The sequence below is a fragment of the Sturnus vulgaris genome, chromosome 1 (assembly GCF_052056855.1).
Source record: "Sturnus vulgaris isolate bStuVul1 chromosome 1, bStuVul1.hap1, whole genome shotgun sequence".
NCBI lineage: Eukaryota > Metazoa > Chordata > Aves > Passeriformes > Sturnidae > Sturnus > Sturnus vulgaris.
The window spans coordinates 61,773,955-61,788,776 of NC_142243.1; the positions used below are offsets into that span (position 1 = coordinate 61,773,955).

General features: G+C 38.0%; 1 protein-coding gene across 7 annotated transcripts in view; it reads left to right on the top strand.

Annotated features, from left to right (window-relative positions):
• The window catches only part of TNS3 (tensin 3), a 209,453-nt gene that overhangs the window by 88,283 nt on the left and 106,348 nt on the right, over positions 1 to 14,822 (top strand). For all 7 annotated transcript variants that reach the window (XM_088168117.1, XM_014877257.2, XM_014877264.2 and 4 more), the window contains one exon: positions 9,932 to 9,973. In XM_088168117.1, coding sequence (XP_088024243.1) covers positions 9,932 to 9,973 — 42 coding nt within the window. The remainder of the gene's footprint in view (positions 1 to 9,931; positions 9,974 to 14,822) is intronic.

Consider the following 14,822-nt stretch of genomic DNA (forward strand, 5'->3'; position numbering starts at 1 on the left):
TAAAAAAATGCTGATGAATTAAGACTTTTTCTCTAGTGCTGTCAAAATAAGAAAAGGTTTAGGCCCTAACCATAAAGCTCTGAATGCTTTTTGTTCAATATATCACTTTAAAAAGATAAAAATATAAAGGAAAGCCAACAGAAGGATATTATTTTAGAGATAATTTTTAGATTCCAGGAAATAGTCTAGGATAGTTTAACATGCTTCAAAAGGGCAGTAAGCTAGTCTTCTTCACTGAATTTCTTTTTTTATCCTTCATGATAGTGTATCTTTGAAAAGAATAGAGCAAATTAAATCTTAATTCCTCAGAGTAGTGTCACCTATGCCACCGAATTTTTTGCAGTCATGAAATGTTATGTGAAGGCCCAAACCTCTTACATACATGGATTCTTATCTTAAAATTACTTCATTGATGAATGGTCCTTATGACTGCATGACTTGTCAGTTTTAAGACAAGGTTAGATAGTGATCTTCAGCACAGAAATTTCTGGTTTAACCTTACTAGCCCTAACCTTACTAATCTTTCTCCCTCTCTTTTTTCTTATTTTTTTTCCAAATGGTTACTAAAGAATTCTGCATACCTCTAGTCTGCCATTTAAATAACACTTTTTATAACTAGCTGTTATAATTCAGACAGATTAAATGGACACTTACCTGTAATGTATATTTTACCATAACAGTCGCTTCAAGCTGAAGTTTGTTTAGCTGTGTTGCTAAGTCTTGGGTGAGAGTTGGATCATTTTGATAGAAACTGGGGAAGGGTGTCAATGATTCTGATTCCCACCCCCTTCTTAATTATGCAAGCCTCTTTTCTCCCTGTAGAGAGAAAAATCAAAGACTTGAGCATTCAGGCCTTTCCTAGCAAACTAAAACCTGATTTTGAACAGTGAGTCAGACTGTGCTCTGTACTGTTTCAAAATAGGAGGAGAAGAGAATTAAAAGCAATTGTGGGAGAAATAGAGATTTGTTTGTTTTGGAGTTTTTTTGGATATGTGTGTTTTTCATTTGGTTTTTTAAAAGGAACAGGAGCGAAGAAGTGAGTGTGGAGTCACAAAGGCCTCATTTTAATTGCCTATCTCATTTTTACTTGAAATCCATGATAGTTTATATGTACCCCTACATACATTCAACCAATATTTTGTCAAAAAAAAATTAAAAACTGAGAACTGAAAATACATGCTGATACATAACAGTAAAACCAAACTCCCAGCTACGTATGGATAAAGTGTGGAAGAGAACAGGAAACTTTAGGAAAATTCAGTACACTTAACAATGTTTGAAAGAATGCTTGTCCTCTGTTGCAAAAACACCCTCTCCTTCCTTTTTTTCATGCTGTTGAATGCAATCCTCTCTAGAAGCTTTGTATGATAAACATCAGTGAATATGAAAAAATGAATTTTTATCCCTACTGCATTCATTTTTAAACACAAGTTTTGAGAAAAACAATGTGAAATAATTTGCTATTCCCATGGAACACAGTCCATCTATTTTTAATGTGGGCGTGCAAAAGATTTTTTGAGAAATGGGAAGTTGAATAATTGTTTGTGGTATTGGGACTTTCTGTGCATGTAGATGAAGGATTGCATTATCCAATTTCATTTTAAGTGAGGTCTCATGACTAGAAGATATACTGTGTTAAATTGGATTAGTCTGGTATGGCCTCCACACACAGTGGAATATGACAGTAAATAAACTGAGCTAGAAACGGACATATACAATTACTTTGCTCTGCCAAATTTGAATTTGTTTTCTGGCTTAAATCGATAAAAGCTTTTGTGAAAAATTTATCAAGTGGGTTTGGTTTATAATAAGTGTCTGTGACTAAAGGCTAGTAGTTCTCATGTTTTCCTGTCTTTCTTCTTTCAAGAAATAGCATGGAAATATTATGGAAAACTAGGAACATGCCCAGCTCTGTTATTTAGGGAAACTTCCTTTTTTCCCCTGTATGCTACATTCAAACTTTAGCTCACTGGACCTGTGAGATGCATGCAAAGCAAGCATTATATGCATATAGCAGGCATGATTTAGTGAAGGTGAAGGACATGCTAAATCTACCAGACTTTCCCATTGCTATGGACTTTCCTGGCTTCTTCCAAGAATGTCACTTAAGAAGAGCAGATCTTAAGGGAGTGCTGCAGGCTGTAGCTGCCTGTCTTGCACATGCCTGCACATCATGGGAAGGAAAATGCAACAGCCTTGTTCTGTTCTCTGGTTTGTTTGCAAAGGGTGGGAATATCCAGTGGAGGTTTGTATTTGCCAGTTCAGTTCCTGCTCTGTTAGTATCCAGAACCATAGTGCTCATGTCTTCATGAAAACTGTGGGCTTTGGAGAAATGTTTATGGAGGGATGTTTCTTCATTTCTGGTTCATACAGCTTTCCTGAACTCGCAGAGAAGCAAAGGTGCCTTGAAACTTTTTGAAACTTTTTTTAAAGGTCTCTCTGTCTTGCTTTCAGTTTTGCTTTATTAAGTTTTGATCTGTGCTTTTCTCTTCCTTTCCTTTTTTTTCTTCAGCTTCTTAAAAAATCTTTTCTACTTTTCTTAATGTCTTGATTTGTTAGTCATAGATATACAGAAGAACAGACTGATGAGACACTTCCTTGATAAAACGTGTGAGCTGATGCCTGATTTGAAATACTTGACATGATTATGTTTCATACTTTTTTTAGATTTCTGTTCTCTGGAAGGGGGCTAGTATGGACCTCTTTGTAATGCATTTCTATGGGGTTTGTTTTTTAGTTTTAGATTTCAAGTGCTTACCAGAGTAAGGCCATGGACCCCGGAGACATGCAGAGTTGAGGTTCTAAAATGCTGTTTTAAGTACAGTCAGTGCCTTGTTCACAGATGTCTCTGACTTAGTCATAAGAGGGCACAGAGAATAAAACTGCATGAATTGGCTACCCCAATCCCTCAAATTAATGAAATGCAGTGATCCTGAAATGAGCACACTAAATTCAAAAGCTAGTAATTGAATTTGCCAGGAGGGAGGGCTCACGTTGTTTCTAGGAACATTAGAGAATTACAAGATTTAATAGGAATTTGAATATGAAGTTTTGTTGTAATACAGTATGTTCAGTTCCAGGCGTTCATCCAAAATGAAACGAAAAGCAGGCTTTCTTTGAACAATCTGCAGAAACAGGGGATCAGCAAGAGGGAAAGCTTTGGTAGTTTCCAGAGCCAAGTTTGCCTTCTTATTTTCTCCAAATTGACTTCAAACCTTTCTACCGAGTGTGGTACTTTTGCAAGGTGGAAATGTCTGCTTTTCAGAAGTGTGACACTAATTACTGTAGCAAATAAATCCAGAAGTATAATGTTCTTCCAAGATACAGCATGCTTCTTTCTTCCTTCCCAGCTTTCTTTTTCTAAAGCACAATTACCCATGTTTCAGATTCCTTAGTATCGATAGTTTTCAGATGGTGTAGAAATTTTTCTTATATGTTTGACTTCACTAAAAAGCAAATGGGCTTGCATAGGTTCTGCTTGACAGCTCACACTGGAAAAGGGAAATACCCACTACAGGATGTATTTTTTTCTGCTTATCTGCATAATTTTCTATTCTTTCGTAGCTTATCCTGAGAGTGACAGATCTTATGTCCCGTGTTAAAAATGCCTCTGGTTAAACTTTGAAAATGCTTTCTAAGCACTGGAATATGTAAAAGAATAGGACAGTACTAATGCCATCACTATAAATGAATGCCAGCCAAATATTGAAATAATAAATGACCGTGGCTTTAGTTATGACAATGTAATCGAGGACTGCTACTTGTCTTTCAAAAGGAAAAGACATCTGGTGTTAATTTAAAAATCAGTTTTTCTTATAGTCAGAATTCATTCTAATAAGCACAATGAATTAGGTATCTATGTGGACCTTTCTCTTCAGATAGAACTGTGAAGCAGGTGTGATACTTTTGGTAAAATTCTGATACTTGGTCTGACTTCTGTATAATGGTAGATTCTGTTTGTTTATTGCCTAACTAAACTGCAGTCTCTGGAATCCCATTCAATTTTAGTTTTCTATCATGTCAGAAGTCATACTTGTTTGATTTAATTTAGGTTTTTCACATTGGTGCAAGAATTTAGTACTTGCTCTTGAGTAAAATGGTGTGGTGGAAGTGTTACATATGAACTTGCATTTGATTCTTCTCATTTAATGTCATTAAATGCTGGAGTCAAACCTCAGGCCTGTTTCTTGGAGAAGTGTCACAACACCACCTAGTAGATTTAGAGGGTGGAAAGGGGGAATTAGTTGGGTTTTGGATGTTTTTAAAGTGTAATCCAAATGAGAAGCGTTCAGGGCAAGGTAGCTACTGATGAGCAAAACAAAGTTAACAAAGGTGAAGAAACTATGAGTGGTGTAATTTTATCTTTTGCTATAATGACTTTATTTTTCCTTCAGAGAGACTGTTTTTAGGAAGTCATTGTTAGAAATCTGTGATGGTTTTCTGCAGTAATGGTAGGAGAGAGAGGTGGGATAATTGTTTTTGGAATGATTTTAGCTTGTTCTATGGAAAAATGGTTTTTATTTCTAACCATCTCAATCTAATTTCCTTTTAGCTGTCTTTATTGGGAGGAGACAAGGATGTGTTGTGTTTGATATTGAAATGCTGTGATTAGTGAGGTGCAGGAGTAGAACCATAGAATCACACAAATGATTTGGTTGGAATAGACCTTAAAAGATTGTCTAGTTTCAACTTCCTTGCCATGGGCATGGACACCTTGCACTAGACCAGATTGCTCAGAGCCTCATCCAACCTGGCACTGAACACTTCCAGGGATGGGGTATCCACAGCATCTCTGGGCAGCATGTTCCAGTGCCTTACTACCCTCACAGTAAAGAATTTCTTCCTAATATCTAATCTGAAACTACCCTCCTTCAGTTAAAGCCATTCCTCCATGTCCTAGCACTGCATGTACTTGTTAAAAGTCCCTCTCCATTCTACTTGTAGGGGTCCTTTAGGTACTGGAAGGCTGCTTTAAGGTTTCTCTGGTGTCTTTTCTTCTGCAGGCTAAACAACCCCATCTCTCTCACTCTGTTTTCATAGGAGAGGTGATCATCTTCATAGCCCTCTGGGTCCTGCTCCAGCGGGTCCACATCTTTCTTGTGCTGGGGCCCCCAGAGCTGGATGCAGCACTCCAGGTGGGTTCTCAGAAGAGCAGAGGGGCAATCTGCCTTGACCTGCTGGCCACACTGCTTTTGATACAGGCCAGGATATGGTTGGCTTTCTCAACTGGAAGCACATGTTGAGACATATCAAGCTTCTTGTTCACCAACACCCCCAAGTCCTTCTTCCCAGGGTTGCTCTTGATCCATTCTTGGCCCAGACTGTATTTGTGCTTGGGATTGTCCCAGTCCAGGCACAGGACTTTGGATATAACCTTGTTGAACTTCATGAAGTTCACGCAGGCCCACTTCTCAAGCCTGTCTAGGTCACTGTGCATGGCATCCTTTCCCTCCACTTCCCCGTCACATCACACAGCTTGGTGGTGTTGACAAACTTTTTAAGGGTGCACTTGATCCCACTCTCCATGACACTGACAAAGATGTTACAGTGCCAGTCCCAATAGCCACTTAAGGAATGCCATTGGTCTCCACTTGGACATTAAGACACTGACTGCAACACTGTGACTATCCAGCCAGTTCTTCATCCACCGAGTGGTCCATCTGTGAAATCCATATCTCTCCAATTTAAAGACAAGGGTTTTGTGTGGGACAATGTCAGATGTTCTGCACAGGACCAGGTAGATTATGTCAGTCACTCTTCCCTCATCTGTCAGTTCTGTAATGCTGTCATAGAAGGCCACCAGATTTGTCACGTAAGATTAGCCATTAGTGAAGCCATGTTGGCCATCACCAGTCACTTTATTTTCCATGCACCTTAGCTTAGTTTTCAGGGGGATCTGCTCCATGATCTTACCAGACACTGAGGTAAGACTGATTGGTTTGTAGTTCCCTGGGTCTTCCTTATTTCCCTTTATAAAAATGGGAGTTATGTTTAATTTTCTTATAGTCAGTGGGAACTTCATTGGAATGCTACAACTTCTCAAATGTGATTGACAGTAACTTAGCCACTTCCTCAGCCAGTTCCCTCAGAACTCATGGATATATCTCATCATGTCCCATAGACCTGTGCTCCTTTAGGTTTCTTAAATGGCCTTGGAACTTGAGGTCTCTTACAGCAGGCAGTTCTTCATTCTCCCAATCCCTGCCTTTACCTTCATTGAGTATCTCAGCCTTTTCCGTGTCCTGGGTAACCAGGTATCTCATATCCTTCCTGAGAAAACCCACATTTCCCCTAGTCTTTTTTTTATCACCAATATACCTATGGAAGCTTTTTTATTACATTTGATGCCCTTGGCCAGATTTAATTGTGTCAGTTCCCTGGCTGCTCAGACAATTTTTCTGTTCTTCTTAGGCTGTGTCTACCTTCACCTTTTAGAAGGTACCTTTTTGTTTTTGAGTTTGTCCAGGAGCAACTTTTTCATCCATGCAACCCTCGGAATTTTTGCCTGATTTCTTCTTGGTAGGGATGCATTGCTCTTAGACTGGGAGGAGATGATCCCTGAATTTCATCCAGCCTTCTTGAGCCCCATTTCCCTCCAGGGCTTTAAGCCCACGGCATTCTACCAAGGAGATCCCTGAAGAGGGCCCAGTCTGCTCTCCTGAATTCCAGGCTAGTGAGCTTGATGTGCATGCTCATCAGTACCCCACGGATCTAGAACTTCACTGCTTTGTGGTCACTGCAGCCCAGGCTTCCCTTGAGCTTCATGTCCCCCACCACCCCCTCCTTGTTGGTGAAAACAACATCCAGCATAACACTTCTCCTTGTTGGCTCATCTGTCACTTGGAGAAGGAAGGGATCAATGTGTTCCAGGAGCCTGCTGGATTGCCTGTGTCCTGCTGTGTCATCCTTCCAACAGGTACTGGGTTGTTTGAAGTCTCCCATGAGGACCAGGGCTTGTGACCCTTGAGGCCATTCTGTTCTACTGCAGAAGGCCTCATCAGCTTGACCTTCCTGGTCAAGTGACCTGTAGTAGGCCTGCACTATAATGTCATCTGTTCTGTCCTCCTTCCCTTTCATCCTGACCTGTAAACTTTCAATCAGCTCTTCATCCATCACGAGGTAGAGCACCATGCTCATTGACAGAGAGCTCATTCACCATCTCCTCATCATCTCTGCCTGTCCTTCCTAAAGACCCTGTACCCTTCTGTTCCAAAACTCCAGTCATAGGAGTTGTACCAGTATGTTTCCATGATGTCAGTAAGGTCATAAGCATACACGTGTTTTCATGTTAGCCATAATATACTGAGTATACTGCTATCGTGGTGTTCAATACCTTATATTGATCAAAGTATAATGACTGCACTTGGGGCTAATGAAATGTGATAGGCATCAAATCTCCTGTTGTCTTTGATTTCTAGTTTTACATTTGGAAAATAATTAAATAATTCTCTTAATATGCATCACAGTTTTCCCATGGAAACCTCCTTTTACACATAGTATTAGAAAAAAACCTCCTCAGAAATGATGTGGTGAGATATTTTAATATTTGGTGATGTTTTCCGTGTAAGATACTAGATCTTTTGCCTATAGCAGTATGTCTTCCATATAGAAGAGAACTCAGAAACTGGAAACAGTAGCCATGAGAGGAATAGGGAAGGAGGGAAGGGAGGATTTTCACAGTTTTGTTAGAGAGATTGTAAAATAAGTTTGGCCGTTTTGTTTGTTTGTTTGTTTTTGTTTGTTTTGTTTTGGTTTTTGTTTGTTTGTTTGGGTTTTTTGTTTGTTTGTTTGGGTTTTTCTTTTTTTTTTTTTTTACTTAAAACCAGAAAGATTTATATTTGCCACAGCTATCCTTTAGCAGTGGTTAGAGTAGTCACCCCATGCCAGTGTGGTAAATAATGTTGAAGTTTCAATAATGTCAAGCCTTCACTAAAACTTTAGGAATTTGAAGTTTAAGTCTTTAATTTCAGTGGGGCTGATAGTCTTGGTTAAGATCTTTTGCTTGAATATTAGCATATACTTTCAAAGCCCCTCTTCATACATCTGCAGTCAAAGACTTGAAGCTGGATTGTCCACATCTTGAATAAATGTACTGCAGTATTTAGCCAGTGAAGGAGTTTGGAAGTTTAGTCCTAGAGTTGATGAATAGGCAGCAGGAATAGCAGTATTTGGTTTGGGGGCAACCATTTTAAAGCTGTAGAGGGAGCATATGAAGACTTGAGTGCAATCCCTTATTACATTCGTACATACAGACACTCCGTGTGTATACAAACTCATCTGTTTACCTGAGATGGTTCGTTCAGCACAACTCATTTCTGCAGTCTTCCCCTTAAGTCAGAAGAAAAAGGAAACAGTGTGAGCCTGCAAGTTGAGATAGTTATGTCAAGCCCTGTGCTTTTAGCACTTTGTGTTTCCTATCAGTAATAAAGTGGAGAGAGCTATTGCTTCTAGCAGAGTGAGAGAATATGAGGCATTTCAGTAGCAGCTTGACAAACTGGAGAGCAAATTCAAAACATTAAAAAAGAAAGTGAAGAAGAGCTTGCTTTTTATTTCATATTCACCTTATAGCTATCCTAGAAAACTTGCAGAGTACACCAGTCCAGTGCCAAACTGAGAAATACATAGAAGAAACCCCTTTTAAATGGCACACATTAGGTGTAAGCCTCATTTATGTCTCTATATGCAATTACACAAATAGGCCCACTTAGATGTTGTGGAAGGGTGGGTGCTGAGTTCAGCTTATGTATGAGCTTTCTGGTGAAGGGCCAAAGTGGGCAGTGTGCTCTGCTCGTGCATCTCATGAAGTCTCTTTGTATGGAGATTTCCAAGTGAATCCAAAAACTGTGTATTTTGCATTTTTCCATTTGGGTCTGTCTATTTTTGTTAAGCAGCGGTGGATGTGCTAAGTTGTTTGTCATATATATCACCTTTAATCTGCTGAGAAGAACCTTGAAGTTTCAAACAATAGGGTTCATGAGGTGAATTAATAGCACTAGTCAGTCTGTCTGTTAGTTCTTCTGACTGACTGCTTTGTGCTTTAAATACTGGAGATTTGATAGCTGACAAGGTAAGTCAAGCTTTTAAATAAAATAGCAAACAAACTCAAAGCCTATTCTCAGAGATTAACTGTGAAATCTCACATTGTGGTTGATGTAGGATGTATGCCCTGGTAAACTGTGGTTCATTTAACTAAGCAAGATTCTGTTGGTGGTGTAATTTATACCCTGAAAATCTATAGCTCTTTCCAGTTGCGATTTGTGACTAGAATGTGTCTGTACTTCAGTGACCAAAAAAAGTTGACAGTTATGAAACTACCTTTCTAGTTCAAAACATCTTTCCCACAGCAGGATTTAGTGGCCAATTTTAAGTTTTACTGCTGCTAATATTAGATTTTTTGTAGTAATGGTTTGGCTCTTTCCTTTTAAAAGGTTTGTTTTTTAAACCTCCATTGATACACTAACTTAGCTAACTTAGCTAAACTTAGTTAACTAAACTTGACATGTTTTAAAGCCTTGAGAAGATTTTTTGGTACAGTACTTACAGAAGATTCTCAGCAGTTCACTTCATTAATGTTCTCGCAAGTGTCTGTTTTCATGAAAGCATAAAATGAGAGATTGGGTAAAAATGCCTTTAAAGGGGAGTAAGTGGTTAGAAATGTAAATATCCGTGGATATTGTACCTTGGAATAAACACTCAGTAGTTGAGTACTGTCATATAGATCTGAATATGCAGGACAATGATGCAAAAATAATTAATTTTCCCTTATGTTTGAAAGGTAGCTTATTAATGCTATAGAATGAATATGTACTTCTGAATGATTTTTTGTGCGTGTGTGTATGTATGTATATGCCATTAGGAGGTGATTTCTTAGAACATACTTAAACTATCTGGAGAATTAAAGTAATTTGTGTTACCTTTTCTCCTTTTGCAGGCTAATAACTCTGAGGTGGTTAAAAATCATGTAACCAGAAGTGTAAGTAATTCTATTTTATTTATTCTTTTTTCTTTTACTTGGCCTGATTTATTTTCCTGCTTGTGGCTGCTTTTTTGTATCACATCTTCGTAAAGCATTTGTTGCTAGCCATTTTCAAAGTGTGCACTTTGGATTCTGTACTATGTGAAATTTGCTTCTGATTAGGACCATTAGTTTTTTTTTTCCACCAATGAGTTTTTTCAGAAACAATGAAATGAACTCTGCATTCCTTGTTTTTAAATCAAGCAGGGGAGAAATAAAGGGAAATACTATAATCTTCATAGACTGAATTGTATTCAGAGGCATTCAGGAAGTCAAGAGATATTTTTTCAGCAAGGATAATATTAATTCTCATGTTCAATCTGAAATTGATCTTTTAGCTTATATTTGTTCCAGTTGCTATGCCATGTTATTTGAAAAACAAATTAGGTGCCACTTCCCAACCCTTTGTTATGATAGCTGTAGTACTCCTGATAAAAGTAATATTAATGACATTTATAGAAGTGCAGCAGAACCCAGTTGTCTAATTGATGTAGAAATTTCTGCAATTAGGAAGTACAGCCATTTCAATACTGACAGCACTTACACTTTTAGCACAGTTTCTGTAAAATAAATAAGACTAAAAAGTAAACTTTTTAAAGTTCTTTGGAGTTACCTTTTAACAGATATGCCAAATCTTTTAGATTTCTAAATAAATCATGGGAGATGCCTATAGGCAACTGTGATGCAGGTGTTTGACTTGCCACTGTGAAAATGAGGCTAAAATTTAAAAAGGGACAGAAGAAAGGACTTCCAAGATGCACATGGTCTTCACAGATTTATTGTTCAGTTTCAGACCAGTTCTCTATTGCAGTAGATGAGCATCTGTTTCACAGTGTTAGCCTGTGTGCGTTGCATTTATTTTGTGATGTTGTCCATGGTTCAGTGCTGCAGGCTTCTGCTGGTGCCACTCTGTGCAGGGCATGAAGAGTTCTTATCCCTGACTTCCTGTGTAGACAGGAGATGTTCAAAGAGTTTATGTTTGTATTAGCAGTATGGTTCGTTTCCTTTGCCTGACAATAAATGTTTTTCTACGACCAAGGATATCTTTGAGTTGGATCAGTTCTATTGTCTACTCTGTTTCAGTAAAATTGGAATTATTTCTAATTGCTAGAATATATTTGATATTGAGACCAGCTAAAATGTCTAGTGACATGATTGTTTCTCCTTTCAGTTCACTGTTCTCCTTAACTAGACAAACTGACTAAAATTAAAAAATGAGAAAAGAGCAAACTTCATAGTTGCATGTAAATACTTGATTTTGACAGCTGCTTATAGTGAAACAAACATGAAGCAAAATAATGAGATCATTCTCTGATGTAGTTGCTAGTTGGAAGTTTTTGGCATCTTTGTCGTACATCTGAATACTTCAGAGGATTTCCTGTTTCTACTGGTTGTTACACAAGCCAAGATCATATGTTTCTTGGCTTTTTTTTTCTGTACATGTAATATATTGTGCACAGCCATTTTGAAAGCAACTTTAATAGCAAGCAGTGTTTTTTCAGCTGTGCCTTTTGTCTTACTGCATTTTGCATTGGTTATTATTTGACCATTAGCAAGCTTCCTGAAATTGTCATTAGTTACTTTCTATGGACCAGTATATTCCAGCAGCAAAGGTTGACACGGATTGATGTGCAGAAGAAAGGTCCAATCTGAAACACAGACTCATATTTCGAAAAAAAAGGAGGTTTAAAACTACAAGGCTGGACAAGTCATAGAATGCTGTCTCCAGGCAGTGGGGCTGGATGCAGCCATGAGATGAGGCTTCAATGAGTCTTTTGCAAATCTTCTTCTCTGACTACAGCACACATGCCATCTGTGTGCTAATGGGAGGTGCATCCATTATCTTTCTGTTCTCTTCCTTCTAAATTTGTGCCATGCCTGTTCTTTTTTTTTTTTTTTTTTTTTAATTAATTAAATTGGGAGAAACTGCTTTAATGGGTTTTTGTCTCTGGGATTTCTCCTTTCTCTCGCTCCTTTGCATATTACTTCATGGCGTCTGGTCCAGGAAAGAAAAAACTCTCTTTCCTGGCAATGTGTCTGCTAATAGAATATTTCTGGTGTCAGCCCTTACTGCTTTATAGGAAAGCTGTGTGAACATCAGCCAAGACAGTTGTGACTTGCTTGTGACACTACCTAGAATTCAAAGTTTTGTTAGCTTTATTCTAGTGTTCAGGGTAGCTCTGAGGCACGGATAGTACATTCTTACTTGGGAAATCAGAAGTACGTTTCTTATGTTTAAAGAACTTCCTCATGGAATGTTATTTTATTCTTAATATTATCATGTTTAAAACAACTAAATTGAACTTCTTGTTTCAGCTAAAGGTAGCGGAAATTATTCTGTCACATTTTATTCAAGAATTGTGTGCACATAATCTTCTGTTAGTTAACAGGTGCTCTAAATTTGTGGTGAAAGTTTTACTTCAGTTTTGATTGCTTGCATCTTAACCAGGTGTGAGAGAGACTGAGGAGATGCAATCTGAAGGCTTTCCCTCTGCTGCCACCTTTTTTTGCTTTCTACTCTGCACATGACTATCTTTTTAGAGGAAATAGAGTATATAACATACAAAAACTTTGTGTTAGGTGCTACTTGGTCATGTTATACTGTACTTCTACAGAGCCCCACAGTGTGGTAGGTGTGAATTAATGCAGCAACCTTTACATTCTGCTGTGTCTCTTGTGCTTGGTTACATTGCCTGTGAATAGTACCTCGTTCAGGAAGGTGTTTCAAAGCTCTAGTATAATTACGAAACTATGCTACAACTGGAGCTGGAGCACATACATTTTTTTAGTCAGTTGAGGCAAGGTCCTTTCCTAGTACTTTAAGTAGTAATATTTTAAGTATTACTTAAATTTAGTAATCTATATTTAGTATTCATATTTAGTAATATGGATATATTAATTTTCCCCATAGACTTGTAGTGGAACACAGTCATTTGAGTGTTGACACAATGCTGATTCACCCAGGCAGGTGTGCAAAAGACAATAATGTTGATTAGGGCTAGGTGCTAACCTCACAAAGCTTTGTGTGAACTCCTAGTCTTGAGATATTGTGGAACTAAGGCTTCAGAAATACAATTTTCTAAATGTGAACATATACACTTGTAAAATTTTACTCTAAGACACAATGATACGTCATTCCTACATGAATAATAACTTTACATGCATTCAGTATTTCTTTTCTAAAAAGTCCTTAGTAGCAGAAATGTACTATGTGCCTTCTCTGTGTTATGAAAACAAGACCAAATGATGAATAGACAGCCCAACTGTACAAGGAACTCTCAGGCCATGAGCAAGGCTGTTTTCTTGAATCTAACTAAGTCAGTCAGAAGATCATCTTTCTGCCCTGGTTAGTTCCTTCTTGCCCTGGCAGATTGGTAGGTAGAACTCTATATCCAAGGGCCCAACAAAGTTTTTAAAATTGAGGTGGATTACAAAGCCCTACAGTGAACTTGTCTGGGCAGCCTGGCAGTTTTGGCTGATCTGTTGTAGGAAAGAATCATGAGCAGCTTTACCAGCAGCTGAGTCAGGGAGAAAGGAAGCTGGGGTATCTAAGTTTCGCGGACACTGCTACATGCAAGGGTCACATCTGTCTGGACTCCTGCTCTTACAGTACACAGGGGAACAGATCATGATTTTTATGGACTGCAGTATACAAAACAAAACTACCTTTGCTCTCAAATACCTAGCTGCTTTCAGTAGAAATAAATCTCTTCTATGGAGTCAGCTAAAACAATGTTTTTAATTAATATGTAATATTTACTACAGGAATTGATACACAATATCATAGGGACATTTTTATTTACAAAGCATGAATATTTTCTTCACTTGGAGTAATTCTAAAGACAGAGGCCAAAAGATTATGCAAATTCTGGTTCTCATCCAAAACATCCAAACATGTTTCACTGTGTCAGTAGGAATTATTATGGTCAGCAGTCCAGTGATCAGTGTAGTTCATTGCCCTATCTTTTTCTGCAGTATGCTGAGTGTATAGAACTGTTATACTATGCCTTGGAATAGGTTGGAGAATTTCTTCTGATTCCTGTCCATTGCTTGTGGAATGAAAATACATCACAGATCTGGTTCAAATGCATTCAGGTATCCTGCTTATGAGTGTCTATTAATTTTTTTTTAATGCTGTTTGAATGGTGAGCAATCACACAGAAAAAAAGTTTCAAGAGATGATGAAAATCTGTGTAAAACCCATGTAATTTTATGTAGATTAGCTATTTAGATTCTCTATTGCTTATAGCAACATTAAAAATAGGCACAAATAGGCACTTGTATCCAAAGAAGATTCATGTCATTCTTTCAAAATGTCCTGACACCTTTAAGTCACAGATTAATCACTGGTTTACATTTCATATAGTTGTAGTTTCTGCTCATTGATCCTTATGCCTGTTAATGCTTTCATTCAGGAAGGAGCCCAGGAGAGAAACAGATGAGCTACGTGAATGCATGTCAGATCTTGTAGCTCTGAGTTTTCAGTGGTGCAGTTCCTCAAAGGAACATAGATATGGTTGATGTACTGCTGACTCAGCTATTTAGAAAAACCCAGTCCTTGAAACTAGGTTTTCTTATATTCTGCTGAGATAACTTTTAAGCAGATACAGTATCATTCTACTAATACAACTGTATTACAGTTCAATGCCAGCAACGGGGTCTTCGGAAGGCAACTGTGTGATTTTTCATTTGGATTCCTTAGCCTGTCTTTGATTTTAGTCTCAGAAGGGACAAGTCATAATACCATGTAGTATTTCTAAGCCCATGTGTGGCCCACATGTCTAGTTTTACTATGGTATTGGAATCT